General features: G+C 34.0%; 2 protein-coding genes across 2 annotated transcripts; both read left to right on the plus strand.

Moving 5' to 3' along the window:
• Nucleotides 1-12,591: 12,591 nt before the first annotated feature.
• On the plus strand, nucleotides 12,592-14,224 carry LOC115986988 (pentatricopeptide repeat-containing protein At3g14580, mitochondrial). Its single transcript, XM_031110426.1, has one exon. It carries the CDS (start codon nucleotides 12,696-12,698, stop codon nucleotides 13,893-13,895), a length of 1,200 nt encoding a protein of 399 aa, XP_030966286.1. The 5' UTR covers nucleotides 12,592-12,695; the 3' UTR covers nucleotides 13,896-14,224.
• Nucleotides 14,225-21,957: 7,733 nt separating this feature from the next.
• LOC115985690 lies at nucleotides 21,958-22,947 on the plus strand. Its single transcript, XM_031108607.1, has one exon. The coding sequence runs from the start codon at nucleotides 21,958-21,960 to the stop codon at nucleotides 22,945-22,947; it is 990 nt and encodes a 329-aa protein (XP_030964467.1).
• Nucleotides 22,948-24,651: the final 1,704 nt, after the last annotated feature.

The following is a 24,651-nucleotide window of genomic DNA, read 5'->3' on the forward strand; positions in this document are numbered from 1 at the left end:
AAAAACCCAAGCACCCTCACAAACCAAGGTACGCATAATTTACCCTCTCTAGCACTCTAGAGCAGTGAGAATAGTTCTAACTTGACCTTCGGAGGGTGTTTGGCCGGTACCACATCGGTACTCTCTGCTAGGTTATTCCTTTTCGTCGTGCAAGTGTCGTTGGCGATCGTACGAGGAACGTGTGACTCACTGGTGGTATTATTTCCGGCATCATCAGTTGGGATGGCCAAGTCTCATATGCCATAGAATTTTATTGAAACCAATACAAGTGTTGGTTTTCGCAGCATTATTGCAAGCTTTAGAAGCTAAAACAAGATGTGGAGCCTTGTGAGGATAGATGGGATATACTCCATCTTCACTCTTGCCCTGGTATAGAACTTTCGCCATGGCCAAAGCCTGAATGGAAAGAAAATGTTCATCAAAATAACACCAACAATGGTTGTCATGGCATATTTTATGAACTAAGGCAAGAAGATGAAATGGAAGGAACCCTTAGCACATTCTTTAGATGAAGAGTGGAAAAGGAAGAGGGAATAAGAGTATTACTTGTTTAAGTAATAGGTAAGGCCTGACCATTTCCTACAGTGAGATGATCAGAACCAGTGTAAGGCTTTGGAAAGCTGAGTTGATTCAAACTTGAGGTTACATGGTTTGTGGCTGCACTATCAACTAACCATGGTTGATTTGGTAAAAGGCATGGATTAGAAGCAGTGGCCATTGTAGCTAATTTGGTAGGTGGATGCTGGCCCTGATAAGCATGGTCCATCCTGTGATAGCAATCAATTGCTATGCGTCCAAGTTTACCATAGATTTGGCAAGTTGGTCTCTTTATCTGGAACTTGCAATAGTGGAATTAGACTAATTTTGTTGGAAATGAGAGAATTGAAAAGGATGAGAATGAGGTGATTGATTACTAGAGCCTCTACCTCCTCTTCCACCTCTATTATTGTAGTTCCCTCTACCTCTTCCTCTGTTGAACTGATTGAAATTTCCATTAGACTTGTTATTGGTAGTAGCTGCCATTTCAAAGACTTGATCTTTACTATCAAGAGTCTCATTGAGTGACTCCTTTTCAGCATTCAACAAGGTAGAGAGTTCATCAAAACTCAAAAGTGTGCTTCTGGTCTTTATAGCTGACCTGAAAGCATTATATTCTTTTGGTAAACTTTTGATTGTGATGTGAAGAAGCTCTTCATTATCAATGATCACACCAACAACTAGTAGTTTATCTCTAACTACTTTAAGCTTTTGCAAATACACATCAACAAAGTCTACTCCTATCTTGATATTGTGTAATTCACCTTTGAGATTTAGAATATGTGAACAAGAAATTGAAGAAAACCTATTTTCCAGAACCTTCTAGACCACCATAGCTGTGGAGCATACCATTGTAAGTGCTAGGATTGAAGGTGATAAGGTGGAGCTTATAAACGTGAGCAAAGCCTTTTCTTTGGACCTCCAGAGCAAATAATCTGGATTCAACACTGATGTATAAGATCCAGAAAGATCTTGTAAGAACTTCTCGGGAGTCAATTGTGGATCTTCCAACAATTCAAAGAGAGAATAAGTCTCTAACACCATTGTAATCTAATGTTTCCAAACAATATAATTCATATTGTCCAACTTCACTGAAATCATGTTGGACATATTTGAGAGAAATAGCAGTGGTTGATTCATTATATTCATTGAACCTGAAGAAGTTGAAGCTACCATAAAAGAATTCTAAGCTAGAGCAAAAGTCGCCATTGATGGAGCTTGAGTAGGACCATGAAGAAAAACTAAGTATGATATGATTTGTAATTGAAGCAAGTGAAAGAAGTAAAGCAACACAGAAACTTGCAATGAGCAAAGAAGCTAAGGAAGAAGAAGAGAGAGAGAGAGAGAGTGCAAAGATTGAAACTGTGAAATCTTGCTTAATTAAAAACTATAGAGTACAAGAGTTTATATAGTACAAAGATCATACTAAAACTCATAGCTATCTTTCCACATTATGCAAATCAAGTCCGTGAATCAAGGAAACAGAATCCAACAAACTGTAATTGTATTACACGCCAAAACTCTAACTGAACCTGACTTGGAACAGTGACAATACGACACCGTTTCAAGCTTAAGAATCAAATACATATAAGAGAGATGATACGATGCGTATTGATAATTAGAAGTAAATGAAACGTTGCGTTTCATGTGTCATTATAATTCAAATTTGCAACGGTCTCCAACAGTAACTCCCAAATGTACATCTTCAACCTCTGGCACTACAATCCCTAATCCAATCAAATTATGCTTTAGTAGCTTGCTTCAATCTTGGCTTAGGTCTAAGATGATCGGTATCTTCAACAATAATTGCCTTGACCTCTTCCTCTATTATAGGATTGATTGAAAGACTGATTGTAGCTTGAATTAGTGTTAGGCCTTGAGTTTGATACAGCAGCCATAGCAAAGACTGGATCTTTAACATCTAAACCCTCATTTAAGTACTCTTTTTCAGCATTCAGCATTGTTGCTATTTCATTAAAGCTTAGTTGAATGCTTTTGGTTCTTATGGCAGACCTAAAGGCATTATAATCCTTAGGAAGCCCCTTGATTGCTATATGCAATAATTCTTCATCATCTACTATGACACCTACAGCCAAAAGCTTGTCTCGAACTATCCTTATTTCTGTAGATAAAGATCCACAGAGTCTGTGCCTTTCTTGATGTTATGTAGCTCTGAGATTCGTGACAAATAATCTAGAAATAAATAAAAACCTATTCTCTAGAACTTTCCACGCTTCCATTGCAGCAATGCAACCTACAGTCAAGGCTAAAATGGAAGGTGAAAGAGTAGAACTGACATAATTTGGATTCAAGATTGTAGTGATTGATCTAGAAAGATCCTTCAAATACTTTTCTGGAATCAATTAAGGCTCCTCCAAAAGCTCAAACAACAAATACGTTTCCAAGACCATAGTGATCTGGTGCTTCCACACAATGTAATTTGTGTTATCAAGCTTAACGGTCATCATATTAGCCATGTTTGACAAGAGTAATAGCCCCATCTGGATGCTTGTTTTAGCCCATATCAAGGATGTAGCTAGCTTTGGACTAGGAAATTTTCTTTTTTTAAAAGGGGGGCAATGGCCCCTAAATTAAAAAAAAATATATATATATTATTATATATATATGTACTAATTTTAGCAATTTTGTTATATAAAATTACATTTTTCCCCCTTAAACAATAACATTGATTCTTTTAAGAGTAATGCTATACTCACAAACTTTTTTACAACATTTTTACAAACTGTTTTGGTAGCAAATTCTTATTGGTTCACACATGGACCCACTACTCATATCATTTTTTTTCCTTACTAGTAATCACTTATTACATCAATAATTTATAATAATAAAAAGTTTGTAGCACTAGTATTTTCCTCATTTTAGTGACTATAAAAAAATTTATAGATCTAAAATCTAAAACAAAATATATATAAGCCCAAAAAAAATAGCGCAACGACAAAAATTACCATTAGTAAAACTTTTTTGAAAAATTAAGCTCAATTAACCAATTTTATTTAAAATAAACAATCTTGCCATTTAAAAAATTATAAACAAAAATAATTTTGTTCTTACCAAAAAAAAAAGAAAAAAAAAATCCTCATTAGCTAAGTAGTAGCAGAGTCAAAGGTTGAAATCGCTGTACACAACTAACAGTAAAACCACCCCCCTTAACTCAAAGCTCTAGCTTCGTCCCTGCCCATATAGAGATTTATTCAATTTGTACACTAACTCCCCTTGTTGTGAAGTGCTTGAGGAAGTTGCATACATCTTCATGAATCTCTCTATGAAGGAAAGAATTATTAACATCCAGTGTATTAAAAACTAGCCTCTTGGAGTAGAAATAGCAAGGAAATTCATAACCGTAACGATTTTAGCAACTAGAGAAAACGTTTCATTGAAATCTAGACCTTCTTGTTAAGTGAAGCATTTGGCAGCAAGCCTGGCTTTATATCTTTCTATGGTACCATTAGATTTATACTTAACCTTATAAACCCGTATGGTTAGATTTTAAAGCTGCAATCTCAGCTACCATAGCTTCCTACCACATGGGATCTTAGAAAGCTTCTTGATAATATTTAGGTTCATGAGTAGTAGAGATAAGGGGACAAAAATGTTTGTATGTAGAAAACAATTTAGTAGAATCAAGATAGTGTTCTAAAGGATATTGCTTACCTGGCACAATGGATGAATTGTACTGAGTTTGGTTTGCACAAGTAACTAAACTACACTTATAAGATTGCAAATAAGGTGGTGGTTTAGAAATTCTTTGAAACCTTCTTAAAGGTAGATTAGAAGTATTTAGCATCAAGTGATGGAGTAATATTTGTATCATCTATAACATGTGCATAACCTATTTCAGCTACAAGCTCTGCATTATTTGCAGATTCTAAATTGATTGTAGGTTCTGCATTAGTTATAGTACCAGCGGAAGTGAGAGCAGCTGTAGGATCAGTGCTATCAATCACATAGGGAGTGGAAAACTATTCAACAAAATCATTGGGAAAAGATGAGGTAAAGGAATTGAAGAATGAGATGATAAGGAAGAATTTGAAGAAATGAATGGGAAAGTGGTTTCATGAAACACCACATCTCTAGAAACGAAAATATGTTTTGTAGTAAGATATAAGAGTTTATAACCTTTTACAGAAGATTTGGATCTGGGATTGAACTTAGATATATTATGACTCAAAGTAGATGCAAAGCATAAGCAACCAAAAACTTTGAGATGAGAATAGGAAAGAGTTTAATTGTACAATTTTGCATATGGTAATTTGTTTTGAAGAATAGATGAGGATAATCTATTAATGAGATGCACTGTAGTCAAAGAACGTTCACCCCATAAATAAAAAGGCATATTAGATTAAAATCTAAGAGCTCTGGCTATACTCAAAATGTGTCGATGTTTCATTTCCACATCAGAATTTTGTTGTGTAATTGAAAAACATTAATGTTGATGTATTATGCCATGAGTTATAAAGAAATCTTTCATAAGGATTTCTTGTGCATTATCGGTTGCAATGTCGTTAATTTTGGTGTTAAACTGAGTGCAGATCATAGTATAGAAAGAAGTCTAATTTCAAATTTATATTTCATGAGATAAATCCATGTTAATGTAGTAGAGGAATGGAGAACAAGTTTTTGGTGTTAATACTTAATAGGTGTCAATTGGTGTCTTTAATCTTTTTTTTTTTTTTTTTAATGAAAAGACTCATAACTTTATTAAGATGAAGATAAATTCAATACATCATGAGCCAATGCTGACTCAATAAGAATTGGATCCCCCACTACCCAAGTTACATAACTATCTAATCCTTTGGCATAATGAGTTAAAATATGCACCGGTTTATTTCCTTCCCTCCTCACATGGGACACTTGCACATATCAAAAAGCTTGCAATCTACGGTGAATTCTAGAAATAATGTTAAATATGGCCACAGGGGGACATCTCGAACACCAACATCCCAAGAAAAATCAACGGCTTCTTCAAAAGCTTTAGCTTCGACTTCCAATGGTCCAAACGAGAGTGTAGTTTCTTGCTTAATGCGTGATCCGATGTTTGATCTTGTCAATGGGTTGATGGCAAACTTCTCTTTTTTCCCACCCGGAATAAGATAGAATTGGGGTGGATGTTGACTGCTTTATCTTAGGGGTTCTCTACCCTTCTAATTTCATTCTCACCCTACCTGTATTGAATGAAGGTTGGTATGGGCATGAAAACTGCGATTCAAGGTTGTCCTTACCATACCTAGCTGAGGGAAGGATAGAGGGATGGAGCCCCATCAATGAAAGAAGTAAGGCTACAACTCTTCCTACATGATCCCGAAATAAAGTTCCCACTCCTAAGGCTAGTTATTGCTGAAAGACAGCCCCATCAATATTGACTTTGTACCAGGGAGGTTTTCGATTGACCCATATTTCCACTTCTTTCACTACTGGCAGTGAAGGCCGAAAGTTAGAGACTTGAAATTCGTCAATCAATGATCTCGCATTACGTAAAATCACGGCTGCAGATTGGCATGACTGGCCATGCCTAACTTGGTTTCGATTAAACGAAATATTGCATGCTATAGTAATAGCTAACTCTAGCACCTTATCGCCTACATGCACGAACTTTAGGTACCATAGAAAATTAATGAATTTTGGCAAATGGACACCTCGCATGTCCAATAGGAGACTTGAGAGCTTCCAGACATCTTGAGCCTTGGGACATGACTAGAATAAATGGCCACTACTTTCAACTCCTAAACCACAAGCCTCGCAAGTCAAATCATTAATGATCTTCCGATGATAGAGATTAACCTTAGTGGGGAGTATATTATGACTAACCTGCCATGCAAAGTTTTTAATCTTATTAGGCACATTGAAACCCCATAACGATTTCCAGAATTTCTTATAGTTCTGCCCATTCGAAGCTTCAAGAAGAGGATCCAATATGGATGAAAGAGACACTTTGTAAGCACTGCTCGCGGTGAAGTGTCCCTTAGGTGTGTACACCCAAATTATTTGATAATTGTGAATCTAGACCTCAAGGGCATGCATAAAATTGTAGTAGCATGATCGAGGGAGAAAGCTTGTCTGATCACATCCGCTTACTAAGAATTGAATGGGGGTTGATGATTGAACTGATATTTACATCAATAGGTAATCCAACCGGTGGTGAAGTGAGTCTGAAACTAGATGGTGTCGGTAACCACTTATCAAACCATAACTCAATAGAGTCCCTATTCCCCACCTGCCAACGACAACCCTTTTGCACAATTGTTTAGGCCAACATAATGCTTCTCCATGCATATGAAGGATGATGACCCAACTCAGCAGAAAGGAAGTTTCCATTCGGAAAATATCAAGCTTTAAACACTTTGTGGACTAAAATATTTGTAGAATTCTGTAATCTCCAACCCTGTTTGGCCAGTAAAGCAAGATTGAAAGCCTTTAAATCCTGAAAACCCAATCCCCCTTCTTCTTTCGGAAGACACATTTTGCCCAGCTTAACCAAGCCATTTTAGTTCTTTCATGTGTTTGCCCCTACCAGAAATTCTGAATCATAGATGTCATTTCATCACATAGCGCATTTAAGAGCTTAAACACGCTCATAGTATAAGTAGGTACTACTTGAGCCATGGTCTTGATTAATATTTCTTTTCCAGCGTGAGAGACCAACTTTTCCTTCCACCCTGAGAACTTATTATCCAGCCTTTCAATGAGTTGTCAAAATGTGTTACATTTATTTTTGCCAACCAATGATGGGAGACCAAAATACTTTTCATGTTGTTGAATGACTTTTGCTCCAAATCAAGTCTTGATTTCATCCTGGATATCTGGAGGTGTATTTCTACTAAAAAATAGTGAAGTTTTATCCTTATTTAGTTGTTGCCCTAACACTTGCTCATAAGTTTCCAAAATCATCTCTAAATTGGAACAATCGTCCCTAGTAGCTTTACAAAAGATAAGGATATCATCAGCAAAGAACAGATGAGAAATCGCTAGAGCACCTTGGCAAGCTACCACACCCCTAAGGAGGCCCTGGTGTACTAATGTCTAAAGTAGAGCTGATCAGTCTTATACACACAACAAAACTAGATATGGAGAGAGTGGGTCCCCTTGGCATAACCCCCTAGATAGAGTGATATTTCCACAAGGTTTCCCATTGATTAGAACGGAATAAGACACTGTGTGAACACATCTCATCATTATATTTACCCACTTCACATTGAACCCCATTTTCTGCATAATTTTTTCTAGACATCCCCATTCCACCCCGTCATATGCCTTACTCATATCTAACTTCAAAGCCATTTCACCCACCTTACCACTCTTTTTTTTTGTGGCTAATATGGTGCATTGTTTCAAAAGCCACCAACACATTATTAGTAATAAGCCGATTAGACATAAAGGCGCTTTGATTCTCACTAATAATTTGAGGAAATAAACATTTAAGTTTATTAGCCAAGACCTTAGAAGCAAGCCTAGATACAACATTGCTAAGGCTAATAGATCTGTATTGAGAAATTTTGGTTGGGTTCTTTACTTTAAGAACAAGCACAATGTGTGTTTCATTAAGTAGCTTGAGAGAGTGAAGAAAAATCTTTACAAGATTTTCACTTTTTAAGTTCTATTTTGTAACTAAGTGGTGGACTGAGGAAGAAGAGGAAAGGCCCAAAATGGTGTCATTGCAATAGTCAACTTAAAAGTCAATACATACAAGTAAACAATATCAAAATTCTAATGAGATAGATGGACCGACTAATATGTTATGTATTGCTAATGTCACAAACAATGTCATTTCATGTTTGTTTGTATTTATTGTAACGGCCTGATCACATGACAATTAAATATTTAATTATGTTTTGATTAGTATTAACAATTCCTAATTTTCAAGTCTTTCTATTGGGAGTAATGTTAGAGATATAAAATTTTTTACAATTTTTTTTTACAAACTGCTGAAATGGTGAGTTGTTATTGGTAAATGAAAAAGTGATGTTAATATGTTATGTATTGCTAATGTCAGAAACAATGTCATTTCATGTTTGTTTGTATTTATTGTAACGGCCTGATCACATGACAATTAAATATTTAATTATGTTTTGATTAGTATTAACAATTCCTAGTTTTCAAGTCTTTCTATTGGGAGTAATGTTAGAGATATAAAATTTTTTACAATTTTTTTTTACAAACTGCTGAAATGATGAGTTGTTATTGGTAAATGAAAAAGTGATGTTAATAGTGGGTCTACATAAATATCAGTAAGATGTTGACGATATCAACAATTTGTAAAAAAATTTGAAGCTGTAGCATTACTCCTCTACTAGGGAAAATTATTGTATACTCCGGGAATACCCTAAATGTGTACTCTCTTATTTCACATGAATTGTGGGTCCCACCATAAATTTGATTAGTGGAATCTACAATTATGCGAAAGGGAGGAGTATGCATTTATAGTACTCTGGGATTATTGTATAAGTATCCTTTTTAATTGCATTGAATACAAAACTTGTTCTCATTCATTCTCTAGGAAACGTCTATAAAATTTCCTCAAAAAAAAAAAAAAAAAAAAAAAAAAAAAAAAAAAAATAAAACTCATTCCTCACCCTCTTCAATTCCAAAATATGTCTTGCTTATTACTCCACTTCCACCTTCTTCTATTAATTCACACCCTATGACGAAATCTAAACATGGCATTCATAAACCAAAACTTTATAAAGCTATCATTGATCATACATATATAATGCCACCCTCCTATGTTGTTTCTTCTCAATACCCTCAATGGATAGCTACTCTGGAGTCTAAATTTGACTCTTTGAAAATACAAAGTTCTTGCTCTTTAGTTCCACCACTCGTTGATAAAAATATTGTTACCTATAAATGGGTTTATAAATTGAAAAGACATAGTTTTGGTACTGAAAAATTTTATGCAAGCTTGACTTAGCCGGGTCTGGCCACCTAATGGGTCTAATCCATGTATTTATTTTATATTCTTTCTTTCTTTGCATAGCTCAAGCCATATGTCTATTGAGGAACTGAGGAAGTATGGTTTGAAGGGTATGAGTGTACATTAGCTTAACCTGCCACAATGGCAGAACCAGAAATTCATCATTCAAGAGGGGAGGGGGCAAATAAAAAAAAATATAATTAATTTTTTATCACTATATATACTTTATCCATATAATGTATAGTCTATTTTATATGTTATACAAAATATTTATCAATTGAATAAAGAATTAAGAATAGGTGAAGAAGAAGAGTTCCTGGGAAGTAGAGAAGGAAAAAGAAAAAAGAAAAAAACCAATTGCCAATTCAATTAACATTGCAGTGTAAGATTTTTAACCATACACGTGTCCACTTTCTTGTAAATGAAACAGACCTTTCTAGACTAAAAGGTGGTATTACATGCATCCGTTGCATGTGAGAGGAGAGATACATGCATTATGTACATGGTAGATTTTCCCTTAGACTAGAAGTTGCGCTTGACCAATCGTTGTGAGCTTGGTACCCATCTTTGCTATGACACAATTTATCGTTTTGGAAATTGTGAGTGGTGTGTCAGATACATTAAACATCAATAGTAGGACAAATATTGGTTTACATTGTATTATCAATGTAAAATTCATACTATAAACTAAACATCAATGTAGAATTATATTGCAAAAAGTATATAATATTGCACATTTGCATAAAGGTATATAATGTTGTACAAATTTATTTAATCTACAATATAAATCTTACATTGATAGTGTAATGTAAACTACTAATTGCAAAATCGTTGGCACCCAATACACATGCTTATTGCTATTCTTGGTGTTATTGCACCCCTCTTGGTTTTGTAAAAGAGTTGTTGGTAAAATTTGCAAAATAATATCTTTGTAATATTAATTTTCTAAATTGATATTGTTTGAAATTATTTGGGGATATGGCATTTTCTTTCAAAACATGTTTTGGAAACACAATTTCAACATTTAAAAAATTGTGTTTCCAAAACATGACTTAAAAAAAAATGTTAGATTGATAGATTTCCAGTAGTTTCAAAATAGTGCAACTTTAAATAAATACTATTAAAATAATATCGGGTGAAATGCCTGACACCCCCTGAACTTTAAGGTGGTTGCTCTTACACCCCTAAACATTTATTTTAGCCGATTTAGTACTTAAACTTTAGTATTGTAATGAATAGACTCTCTTAACTTGTATTTTAGACAATTTAGTACTTGAATTTTGGTATTGTAACAAATAGACCCCCTAAACTTTAATGTTGTTGCAGTAAGACCCCTTCATTTTCATTTTTTAAAATTTATTTGGTGCAAAAAGTGGTTAAATTGGTGGGGGAGGGGGGAAGTTAAGGGAGTTTTATTGTTACAGTATCAAAGTTTATGTACTAAATTGGCAAAAGAAAAGGTTAAAGGGGACTATTTGCTATGGTGCTAAAGTTTATGTACTATATTTGCTAAAATAAAAGTTGTAAGTACAACTACTCCAAAGTTCAGGGGGTGTTAGGGCAAATACTATTTTACAAATTTTGCACCAAGCTGTTACTCTGATTTTTCATCTCTCTAATAAGCTCTGAGCACAATTGGTAAAAGCATTCATATCAGTCTCAACAGGTTTTTAACCAAATTTAATCTAAAAATCTCACTTTTGTTAGTTAGTTAATTTACTATTTACAAACAACTACGTCAACTTCAGTATTGTATCACTATTCTATTTTAATATTATTTTCTTTCTTCTTAAATATTTTTTTAACCCATCAGTCCCGAGGTAAAATAAGATTTTTATTTGTTATACTGTTCACTGTTAAGTTTTTGGGACAAAGTAGTGAAAATACTGTGACAGATGTATGAAAGCTTTGGTTGATTTATTTAATTTTTTTTTTTTTTGATTAAGTCCATTTAAGGATAGCTTATTTAGTTGAAACTGGAAACTTTTTACTGAAAAAAACTAAAATCTAGTTGAATAGTACAGTGAGACCCATAAATAATACCAATAAGTGCAATGAGACCTATAAATAATAGCAAAAACAAGCTAAAAACTTTAATAAGCTGTGGATTTCATCACTTTCCAAACACACTCTAAATGTTGTTTTAGCTAAACTAATGGAAATGTTCTAAGTTTGTTTTCTTTAATTCTCTTCTTTTATTCTATATTTTTTTTCCGTTTACAAATATTCATGAATTGCATTTGAATCATATGAAGATAATTGTGTGCTAAACAAATGGAAGAATGGCATGTGTTAAGCAGTAATTATCAGCTTTTGTGAGGTATTTGAGTTAATTGAAGTAATTTAAGACTTTCAATAGTGAATTTTCTTTTTCTTTTCTTTTATGACTATAAGCTTTTTTTTTTCTTTTTCATTTTCAAGACTCAAGAGTCTTGCAAACTAAGTTCAATTGGCACCCCCAAAAAAAAAAAAAAAAAAATTCATTTGGAACAAAAATATATAGGATATAAATCATCTTCTGTTGTTATAATTATTGAGTTATGGCAAAATTTGCTGAATAGTATTTTTTAAAGAAAATTTTAGGAGAATAACATGTGACTAAAATTATTTAGTTATGTAAACTCTTTTTCAAATACAAGTTTGACAAACTCTTTTGGAACTCGAGTTTGACAAACTCGAGTTTCAACCCAAAATCGAATTTAGCAAACTTGAGTTTCAATTTGTTATACAACATCAAACTGCCATGCAACTTAAACTAATTGAAAATCGAGTTTGATAAACTCGATTTTGGGTTGGAACTCGAATTTGACAAACTTGAGTTTCAGAAAAAGTCTACATAACTAAATAACTTCGCCCTCGTGCTATTCACCTAAAATTTTCCTTAAAAAGTAATATTTAGCAAATTTTTCCATTGAATTATAAATAAATAAATAAAATATTTTTTTCTTCATTTTATTTTTATATATTTTATAGGAAAAATAAAAAGCCTATCTTTTACATTTTATTTCTACATTTTTTGGAAGCTAGAAATTGTGTTAATTATTTGGTCATGTTGACAGATTTTATATAAAAAAAAAAAAAAAAAAAAAAAAAAAAAAAAAAAAAAAAAATCACATCGTCTAGCTCCTGCGTTGGTTAGAGATGAAATAAACCACTAGAAGGCTAGAAGCCACAAACAACAAAAGACTCAGAAGTGAGAAGAACCCAGCCTTTTCATTAGAGAAAAACAATGATTCTGCGTAGAAGGACCCTTTTGGCTTACAATAAAAATGCAATCTTTCACTCTCTCTCAACTCAATCAACAACCGTCCAAACCCCATATCGTAAAACTCCAATACCACCCCAAGATTCTGATACTCTCAACAAACTCAACCACAAAGACTGGTTAGCACCATGTGAGGTTTTGAAAATTACCAGTGCAATCAAAAACCCCACTTCGCTCATCACATTCTTGGACCAGTACTCTAAACGAAAAGACTATAAACCCAATGAAGCTCTTTACACTTTGGTCATCAACAAGCTTGCTCAGGCCAACATGTTTGATGCCATTGACTATGTTATGCAAAGAATCAATGCCGAAAGGCATTGTTGTCGGTTATCTGACGAGTTTTTCTATAATGTTATCAAGATTTACGGCAATGTTGCTTGTCGAACAAGCAAAGCAATCGATACCCTTTTCGATATGCCAAAGTATAATTGCTGGCCTAGTGTGAAAACCTTTAACTTTGTGCTCAATATGCTTGTTTCGGCGAAACTGTTTGATGTTGTTCATGATGTGTATATGCGTGCTCCTCAGTTGGGTATTGAGATTGATGCTTGTTGTCTTAACATACTCATCAAAGGGTTGTGCGAGTGTGGGAAATTGGAGGCCGCACTCTACGTGCTTGATGAATTTCCTAAGCAAAGGTTGAGGCCAAATGTGAGGACATATTCGACACTAATGCACGCATTGTGTGATAATGGGAAGGTAGGGGAAGCATTTGGTTTGTTTGAGAGGATGGAAAAGGAAGGGATTTATCCAGATACGATCACATACAATATTTTGATATCAGGGCTTAGGAAAGAAGGGAGAGTTGAAGAGGGTATGGAGCTTTTAGAGAGAATGAAGTACAAAGGGTGTTATCCGAATGCAGGATCTTATCAGGAGGTTTTGTATGGATTACTTGATACCAAGAAGTTTGTTAAAGCAAAGGAGTTTATGGGTAGGATGATCTTGGAGGGTCTAAGTCCAAGTTTCATGTCTTACAAGTTATTGATTCAGGGGCTTTGCAAGGACAAGTTATTTGGTGATGTGGATTGGGTATTGAAGCAGATGGTGCAGCAAGGTTTTGTTCCAAAGATGGGGATTTGGAAGCGGATTCTCAGAAGTATGTTTCCAGGAAAGAACCGAGATAGCAGTATTTCTTTTGAGGAAATTGTAGGGAATTAGCTAATTTGAAAATCATGAGCGTTGTGGTGAAAAGAGCATGATCTCATCATGATTTTGCATACACAATATGGTCCTTTAGAGAGTTCTAGTTACAGAACTGCTACCAACAACACAGAGGAAATTGCACAACTAGCTGTAAGGAAAACAAACTACATTGATCCTTGAATTGTAAGACTACACAACTGAAACAAGCTACAAGTTCAGTACACCTGATGGCTACTACTATGCACCTATCTTTAATCAAACCATTTTTATCCACACTTTTTTGCAAAGCTGCTGAGTCTGTACTTCGTCAAAAGATAAGCTGCAGAATGGAATTTTTATCCTTATAGCTATTGTCCCTTCCAAATATGATAGATTAGGTCATTGCTGGCATGTTTAGAAACAAGCTTCCAATATTGTTCTGTTTTACCTATCTCTAACCCAATTAAGTCTCTAGTCTGCATAATTCCAAAATTTCCTCCATATATTGAAAATGTGTTATAATAGCTGTAATCACAAAGATATGGTCCTACTCTCAGACACCAGTCTGCACTCTGTAGAATAAGCGCATAGTGTAGCCTCTATGCCAGGACTCAGATTGCTTTGATCTATTGACAAACAATTCTTAATTGCGAGACATGTTACTTTGGATGATTTTAGGGAAGCAGAACAACTGCCACCAATCAATCTGTGGTGGTCTCTCTTGAAAAGCTTCCCAAAGTTCTGAGATGGTAAACTTTCCAGGCTTTGGAGGAAGGCATCCGACAGGATCGAAAGAGGGAGTTCCATTAGACTACTAGTATGTGGAAATAAACCTCAACTTTAACAGAAGCTTTGCATGCCATAAGTCCATGACATGTTCAGTGCTTTATTGTTTCAGATGGAAATTCAGCCAGAATTACTTAAATGGACCATAGCAAAGATAAAACATTTTGCTTTTGTTAAGTCATGTGTAAAACCCGTACCGCTTACTTTCTTGAGACACCTTATAAAAAAAAAGAATTGCTTAAAGTGTGGCTTTTATTTCTCTCAACTTAGAAATTACAATGGTCCTCTCTCAAAAGTTACCAGATCAATTTCAATTCTGGTTTGACTCTCTGATATGCCAGTTTCAATTCAAAAAATTGAGGGAGACTTTTGAAACTTTAGTTATACACCAAGTTCTTTTTTCGGCTTCTTCTTGTTGGACTAACCCTGTAAAACCAATCACCAATATGTAAGTTTACCCAGTAGAAAAAATCTCTCCTTGCTTCAGAACTGCCTCATGCAAATTTGGAGGTTGAAAACCATGTCCTTGGTTGTTATTCTGGCATGTTTATAATTGGAATGCGCTGCCTTTTTTTTTTTTTTTTGAAAGGCATTTTAAGTTGGAAACTTAACTAGTCTGAAACATTACTGTTTCCAACCCTTTTTATTCTCTTACCAGCAACTCGTAAAACCTGCTTCACATGGATATGCACCAAAACATATATAATGTTAGGATAGGGGCATTCTTAATATATCGATAATAATGTGAAGTGGCAAAGACAATGTAGTATAGAAGCAAACGGTGCATTTGAATTGATGGCCTCCAGGTATTCTGCATCTCACATTTAGCACTCAAGATTTCCAGTCAAAGATACGGAGCAGAAATTTGATTTGTGCTATTCTCAGCTACTGCTTGCACTAAAACATATCTGGGAAGTGAGAAACCAGGTGATTACAGGATATAGATTTCAACATACAACAAGTAGCAACCAGACTTAGAGAGAGTTTGGATTCGGATTATTTCAAGTTGCGTTTTCTCCTTTTTTTTTTTTTTTTTTGGTTCAGCCTACAATGGTTGACCGGTCTTCTGTGAACAGTGCTCTTGTGCACTGTTCACGGGTCCCACAAACTCCACTTTTTATCAACTTTTTCATTAAAAATGGGTCCCACAATACTATTCACACATTTAAAAATTATTTTGCTACAGTGTTTTCAGTTTTCAGTTTTCAGTTTCAGCAAAATAAGTTCAATCCAAACAGGAGTGAATGTAAAATTCTTATTTTAGCAACAACAAAAAAATGTAAAATTTAAAACTATAGTTTTTTTATTTTTATACATGAATTCACAGGAGTGAATGTTTTCACACGCTAAACACACTTTCTCAACAGTATTTACTAGCTAATTTCAAAGTTCTTCCTCCAGCTTTCTATCTAGTAAAAAAAAACACCTATAAAACTGCAACAGATTCACCAAACCTGTAATCAAAGTTTATGCTTCTTGTGACCGATAACTCTCTATGACTGGACTCAGATTGCCTTGATCTATTAGATCGACAAATCAATATATATTAATAGCCAACGTTAAGAGAAATTTCAATTAGATTTTAATTGGATTCTCAATTTTGCGTCATGTGTCCTATTTAATTTTTAATTTTGTGCCAAGTGAATTATTGAGTGTAAAAATTGAAGAGTCAAAATCCAATTAGATTCTAAATTGAATTTCAATTGGAGTCCAATTTTCCACCACTTGTCCAGAGATAAAACAATTAGTAACAAAAACAATTAGGAGTTTGCAACATCATTGATCAATAAGTCCAATTTTATTTTGCCATTTGCATCCTGTTCCAAACTGTGTGCAAGAACATAAAAAATACCAAATAATGCAAGTTCATTCTTGTTCAAGTTGGCCCTTGATGGCCAGGTTGTCCTCTCTTCAATAGGAATCCATTGGCGGCTTTGTGTCCCCCCAATGCAGGCTTGGAGTAGTCGATAATATGGAGTTTCAACGTCTTGGCTTTTGCTACATATCGAAGGGCCCGACGAAAACTTCCTATAAAAACAAGCAGGTAATACTATGATATATAAATCTTGTTAAATCTATATTCACCTACATACAAATCTAATACATATATAAGTATTGGTTATGAACAATAATAGTGAGTGTTTTTTTTTTTTTTTTTGAGTGAAGAGATTTGAGTGTTGAAGTATTGGTTTCACATAATAAAAAAATGAAGTGAAATCAATAGTATGAATGAGTAAGCATTTTTATATTTTAATGAAATATAGTATGAATGTTAAGTCAAGTATTGGTTATGAACACGATAAATAATTACTTTCTAAATTAAGACAGGTATTATTTTTCTCCTTTATAAATTTTAGCAATAATTAATTGCAATAACTTATAATTATCAGTTGCAATAAAGGCTTTGATACTTTACGGATTGGGAGAATTTATTGCAATAATTTAAAAAATGAAGAAATAGTTGCAATATCTTGATACTAATTATTTTTGCAATTTATTACAACGAAAATTTCAAAGTGATATTTTATTGCAATGAGTATATCATTACAATAATTTAATATCAATAATTTTAGGGTCATATTAATAGATGCCTTTAGGGCAATTGTTGATAAACCATAATATGAAATTTTTGACACCACTTTCATGGGAAATATAAAAAACTGTCAACAACATTTATTATTTTATTATTCTCCCAATAAAATGTTTCTAAAAATAGCTCATAAACCAATGCCCTAAGGGCATTGGTTAACATTTCCCATAATTTTATAATCTATTACCATGAAAAACATGAAGCAAATATATAATCAATTATTTTACAACTTATTGTAATGACAAATATGAAACAATTATCAATTACATCGAATATTGCAAACACCGCATTTTGTATCCGTTAATAAATTTTGGTCCTTGGCCCCAATGATAAGCTTAACATATGTCAACCAAGGGTAATTAAAGAATTTACAATAGTTTGGAAGTAATCACAACTCAAAAGTACTCAAATCGCTTTGAAATCGATATTGAAAAATGACTTTTTCTCACTGTTTTGACCATAACTTTTGATCCACGAAGAATGTTTTGGTGAGGTTTATTTTATTGGAAAGTAGACATCCTGGGCTTCAATTTGAACACAAACTTTGCCTAATTTGGACTTATATTGAGTGAGTTATTATTGTTTGGAGTTGGGCCAACTAGGCAGTTCGATTTTTTGGGTTTTAAAACTTCATTTTAAGGGCCCAAAACATAATGCTTTGATGTGAGCCGGCCCATGGACCCTTGAGAACTTCCAAAGATCATTAAAAAGTTTGAAAACCTTAGTTTTAACTTATAAATACTCATCTTATGCTTCCAATCAAAACTCTAGCTAGAGAGAGTGATTTTTTAGCCTTCATCTTTAAAACTCACATACAGCCCCTTAGCATGTTTTTTTCAAATTAAAATTTTTTCTTTAGTTAGGTCTAAGGCAGAAACTATTTTCCAAAATTGATTTCTCAAAATCTTTTTCAATTAAAGTTTGTTCTTGAGTTGTGATTACCAAAACTATTGTGTTCTTTTGATTAATATTGTCCTATCAATCTAATCTTTGTGTTGTAGGCACTAAGGGCTCAGTTAAACAAACTCTAAATTCATAATCTAAAGCAAGGTGAGTGTTCTTTCCATGAACTCTTTCTTTGTTCAATAGGATTCACATGAATTTCTTAACATAGTTTTTATATTTGTTTTATTTGATTTGTTTGATGTTCATGGTTATGTTTGATATGAATTAATCTGATTTTAGGTTGTTTATAATATGTTCTTCTTGTTCTTATATTGTTATTGCAATTCCTAGGTTAGTTTAACATGTTTATTGATTTAATGTAGTTTAGTTTAATTATTTGATTTTGTTTCATGTTTACTTGTTTATATTGACATTTGTTTTATTTGCTTCATGTTAATTTAAGTGTTTAGGGTTCTAACATGCTTGTTTGATTTCTGTTTTAATATCTTTGAATGATGAAATCTGTAAAAATGTAATTTTTTTAAATCTATGCTAAAGGATGCATATGCATTTTTGAGTATGTGTACGCACCCCGAACAAAGATTAGGACAAAATTTTGTTTTTTTATTATTTTAATCACTTTTTAACATGTTATTTGATTCTGTTTGATTCTATTTAGGTTAATATGTTTATGTTTAACTAGTCGCTAACCCGTGCGATGCACGGGAAAACTATTAGAAAATAATAAAGCATGCATATATTAAAAGACAATTTAAGTTCATGTATGCTTGCAAGGGATACATACCTAAATAGTCCTTACGGTAGAAATAAGCCTTATCTTTGAGATAAAGAACTGATGTAAACAAATTAACCTTACATAAAACAAATTAAAAAAAAAAAAAAAACATAAAACTAATGTCACGGGAAATTCAGCCACATAGTAGTAATATATAAATCTCTTAAAACCTAAACCTAAACCTAAACGTAAGGACTAAATATTTATGCGCCTTCTCTTGCTTTCCTGATGTATTTAGTTAAAAACATAAAACTGATGTCACGGGAAATTCAGCCACATAGTAGTAATATATAAATCTCTTAAAACCTAAACCTAAACCTAAACTTAAATGTAAGGACTAAATATATAAACAAACTAACCTTACAAAAGCTGAACTTTATAAGCTAAAATCTATACCGTGAGTTGTAGATCTTGAATGCTATACCGTGCGTTTAGGGCTTCCTACATCTGGAGAGAGAGAGAGTTTGCAGAAACCAAAGAAAATCTCTCTATAGCTTAAGAAACACAATATACTAAAATCAAAGAGATAAAATTTTCAAAGGACAAAATATTATAGATAATTTAAAAGAATTTTGGTTTAATTCTTGAACACTGAATTGGAAATTGATTATATGAGTATTCAATGGTGAACAAAGTACTATGTATTAATTAATATATAAATAAAACTAACCTTACAAAAGCTGAACTTTATAAGCTAAAATTTATACCGTGCGTTGTAGATCTTAAATGCTTTAGGACTTCCTACGTCTGGAGAGAGAGAGTTTGCAGAAACCGTGACTTTATATTTCTTAACTTAAGAGAGGGGTAAGGTTACTAGGGTTTTGTAGATCTTGAATACTTTAGGGCTTCCTACGTCTGGAGAAAGAGAGAGTTTGCAGAAACCGTGACTTTATATTTCTTAACTTAACTTGAGAGAGGGGTAAGGTTGTTAGGGTTTTGAGGAGTTATAATTTTTATTTATTTTTTATTTTTTAAATATTGTGTTGACGTGGAAAATTGTGGTGCCAGCAAAGGCTTCGGTTATATATATATATATATATATATATAGATTATTTAACATGTTTATTTGAATCTTTTTTCCATATTTAGTTTATTTAATATCTTTTCCTTATGTGTTTATATTTAATTTTCAACTTGCCACGTTTATCTTTTTGCCATATTTAGTTTATTTAATATCTTTTCCTTGTATCTTTATATTTAATTGTCAACTTTCCATGTTTAATTTATTTAGTTTATGTTGTGTTTTTTTATTTCCTTTAAGTGCATGATGTATGTTTAGGTTAAGAATTATGGCTCTCTTAATAAACTCTTCAATTAAATATGACCTAGCAAGACATAATGGAGGTCGGCCCACAAGCCGGGCGGTCTTGGGTGCCTAATACCTTCCCAAGCCATACCCAAACTCTGGACCCATAATCTGGTACGTGGATTCATGTGTGTAAGTGATTGACCCGAAATGGCCTAATATTGTTCCTAGACCTAATCTAGTTGGTGACTCTATTAGTCCACAGTGGCGATTCAGCTGGGGATATTTGAAGTTTAACTCTGACGTGTTGTTAGACTATAAATAAATAAATATTTATTAATTGAGCCCAATCCTGTTTTATTTATTTTTTTGCACACACTTCACTTGGTTCTTTTGTCCCTTTACCTCGGTTGGTGATGAGTAGGAAGATGAGTACACTCTATTCAGGCCAAAATCTTTCGAAGTTCATCCCACCAACTCACAATCTATGTCATTGCCTATGATGGGCTTTAAAAACATTAACGGTTTGCCACCAATCCACAAAGGTCCACTTAGGCCCTCGGTTGAAATCATGGCCCACCTAGTTGTAAGTGACCTACTAATCTGTCCCTTTAGTTTTAAGGAGCTTACCCACACAAAGATAAGCTTACAACTCAACCATGTAGGGTTACCCAATTATGTATGCATATGTGTGCTTTGTTTGAATTATTTGTTGGGCTAATAAAATGGGTCAATGTTTTTTAGTCTTTTATGTTTTCAAAAAAAAAAAAAAAATCATTTTTTTTTAAAGTTTTCAAGTTCCGTTTTTTAAATAAAATTTTTCAAAAAAAAAATGTGTGAAGTTTTCACCAAAAAAAAAATTCAAATAAATTTTTTTTAAAAATGTGAGTTTTTAGTTAGGTTTTTTTTTTTTTTTTTTTTTTTTTTTTTTTTATATATATATAAATTCCAAAAATAAAATAAAATAAAATAAAAGAGTGAGTTTCTTTGTAAATATTTTTTTTCCCAAGAAAGAGTTGCTTTCACAATAAAATTTTTCAAAAATTAAAATGTGAGTTTTTAGTGAGATTTTTTATATAAATTTCTAAAAAAAGTTTTCTTAAAAAAAAAAAAAAAAAGTGAGCTTTCTATAAATAAAAATGGCCTTTGAAGCTCACGATAGTAGGTTGGATTTGTGCGGTTTTCTCGATTTGTGTTTTTGCGGCTCCTTTGAGTATCATAGTAATACTCTATTAACTTTATCATGCAACATGTTATTTATTATGGGTGCTATACAATACCTGTTAATGTGATAAAATTTAAAATAAACTATTCACATTTTTTTAGAAATATGGAGAAAACTAAATATGTATTAAATGTGTCAGTTTAGATGGAGAAAGTCAGCTGAAAAGTAAAACTTTGCCAATTTCCTATACAGGTGGGATTTGTGATAGATCATAAATGAACCACAGCTGGTTCATTAACAGGTGCTGGCTGGCACCTGTTAACAAAGTCCATTTATTATTTACTATTGTTGTCATTATTAATAACCTGTGTGTGTTTTATAGAGGCAAGTTATAAAAACAATGAGCATTGAATACATGCCATTTTCATTGTCATTTTTCTTAACAATCTGTGCCATAACGTGGTTATGTTATGGATTGTTGATAAAAGACTTCTTTGTTGTGGTAAATTTCTTTAACTAACTCTCTTTTTATCAAGAAGATTTACCCTCAAAGCGTCAGCAGGTTCTTCATGACAATGGTGGCGTGTCTTTTATATTGGTGGAGGCTGATCATCAGCCCCACCAAGAGCAATGAGTTGCCTAGCATGGAACTGTCGTGGGCTTGGGAACCTACGTACAGGAAGAGAGCTCGTTGATATCATACGGGCAAAAGATCCCTCTGTCGTTTTTTTAGCCGAAACTCTGACAGACGATGCAAGGCTAGAACTAGTACAACGAAACATTGATTTTGACCATAGATGGGTGGTACCAAGAGAAGGCAGAAGCAGGGGATTGGCTTTATTTTGGAAGTCAACAGTGAATTTGAAGGTTGAAAGTTCACATAGGTATTTCATTGATGCAACCATTGACAAGGGTACGGAGGGAGAATGGAGACTGACTGGGTTTTATGGTGAACCAGAGACTACTAGAAGATGGGACGCATGGGATAAACTTCGACAACTAAATTCACATCCGGGAGTTCCATGGCTGTGTCTGGGTGATTTTAATGAGATCACAAAACAAGAGGAAAAAGTAGGTGGAGCCATTAGGCCGCACAATCAGATGCAACTATTCCGTGATGTGATTGATGAATGCAGTTTCATGGATCTAGGTTATGTGGGGCTGAATTTTACTTGGAGTAAGCACTTTGCTAATGGTAATTCAATTTGGGAAAGGCTTGATAGGGGTCTAGCTACAAATGGGTGGTTCTTAAAATTTCCAGGTTCGAAGGTCTATCACTTACAGTGTGATTCTTCGGATCATAGACCGCTACTTGTTTTCTTTGCTCCATTAGATCTGCCTCAACGAAAGAGACCCTTCAGATTCGAAGAAATGTGGTTATCAAACTCAGGCTGTGGGGAAACAGTGCAAGCTGCTTGGAACAATTCGAGTGGGGCTGAAGGGAATAGGGAGATCCTTACAAAAATTGAAAAATGTGGGAAAGATTTGGATTGGTGGAATAGAAACGTTTTTGGGAATGTCCAACAAGAGTTGGTTAAGAAGAAGAAGTTGTTGCTTCAGGCAGAAAATGAGGCTATGATCAGTGGTATAAATACTCGGGTTAGGGAGTTAAACTCATAAATCAGTGTGCTTCTGGATAGAGAGGCCAGAATGTGGGCACAAAGATCAAGAATTCAATGGGCTAGCCAGGGGGATAAGAATACCAAATACTTCCATAGTAAAGCAACAAGAAGGTATCGAAAAAATCAAATTTGTGGACTTCGTGATGAACAGGATTCTTGGAGGGTTGGTCAAGATAACATTTCCGGAATTGTAATAGATTATTATCAAAAGCTATTCATATCCACCATACTTGATCCTCCTAGCACAGTTCTTGAACATGTGCCCCAAGTTATAACGGAGGAGATGAACCAAACCCTCACAGGTGAATTTAGGGAGGAAGAAGTCTTAGCTGCCTTGAAGCAAATGGCACCAATGAAAGCCCCCGGTCTAGATGGGATGCCTCCACTTTTTTTCCAGCACTTCTGGAACATTGTAGAATCGGATGTCACCTCTTCAATTTTATCATGGTTGAATTCAGGTATCCTACCTCACCCCTTAAATCATACCTTTGTTGCACTCATTCCGAAGATTAAAAATCCTGAACATGTACATCAATTTCGGCCAATTAGTCTTTGTAATGTGTTATATAAAATTTTTTCCAAAGTACTAGCCAACAGATTGAAAGCCCTACTCCCCACTATAATCACTGAACACCAATCAGCCTTTACCAAAGACCGTTTGATTTCTGATAATATTTTAGTTGCCTTCAAAACCTTACATAACATGCAAAAACACAATTCACCTAAATCAGGTTTTATGGCAATTAAATTGGATATGAGTAAGGCTTATGACCGTGTTGAATGGTCTTTCCTTGAAGAGTTGATGAGGAAAATGGGTTTTAATGAGAGATGGATACATTTAACCATGCTTTGTGTTAAAACAGTCACCTATTCCTTTTTGATTAATGGTGAACCAAGAGGGCTAATTCATCCTACTAGGGGCATTAGACAAGGGGACCCACTCTCCCCCTTTCTTTCTTTGCTATGCACCGAAGGGTTGAATGGGTTGATTAAGCATGCAGAAAGAAATGGAGATATCCATGGATACTCTCTTTGCAAAAGGGGCCCCAAACTAACACATTTGTTATTTGCAGATGATAGTCTTCTATTTTGCAGGGCAACAGTGGAGGAATGTGACAAAGTAATGCAAATATTGGAAGCTTATGAAAGGGGATCTGGCCAAAAGGTGAACAGGAGTAAGACAGCCATATTTTTTAGCAAGAACACACATGTGGATATCAAAACTAGTATCAAGCAAGCTTTGGGGGTCCAAGAAATTTTGCATTATGAGAAATATTTAGGGCTGCCATCATTCGTGGGAAAAGGAAAAAAGGCTAGCTTCAATTACATTAAAGAGAAAGTATGGCAAAAACTTCAAGGGTGGGAAGGGAAGTTACTATCACAAGCAGGGAGAGAGGTGTTGATCAAAGCAGTAATTCAAGCTCTTCCAACCTATACTATGGGATGCTTTAAAATCCCATTGGGTTTGTGTCATGACATTGAATCCTTAATCAAAAAATTTTGGTGGGGTCAAAGAGGGGATCGAAGAAAAATTCACTGGTTAAAATGGGATGAAATGACCAAATCAAAGATGGTGGGAGGCATGGGTTTCCGGGATTTGGCTCTATACAATGACTCACTCCTAGCCAAACAAGCTTGGCGCCTTCAACACAACACATCATCTCTTTTTTACAAGGTTTTCAAAGCAAGGTTTTTCCCTACT

This window comes from Quercus lobata, chromosome 4, assembly GCF_001633185.2.
Source record: "Quercus lobata isolate SW786 chromosome 4, ValleyOak3.0 Primary Assembly, whole genome shotgun sequence".
NCBI lineage: Eukaryota > Viridiplantae > Streptophyta > Magnoliopsida > Fagales > Fagaceae > Quercus > Quercus lobata.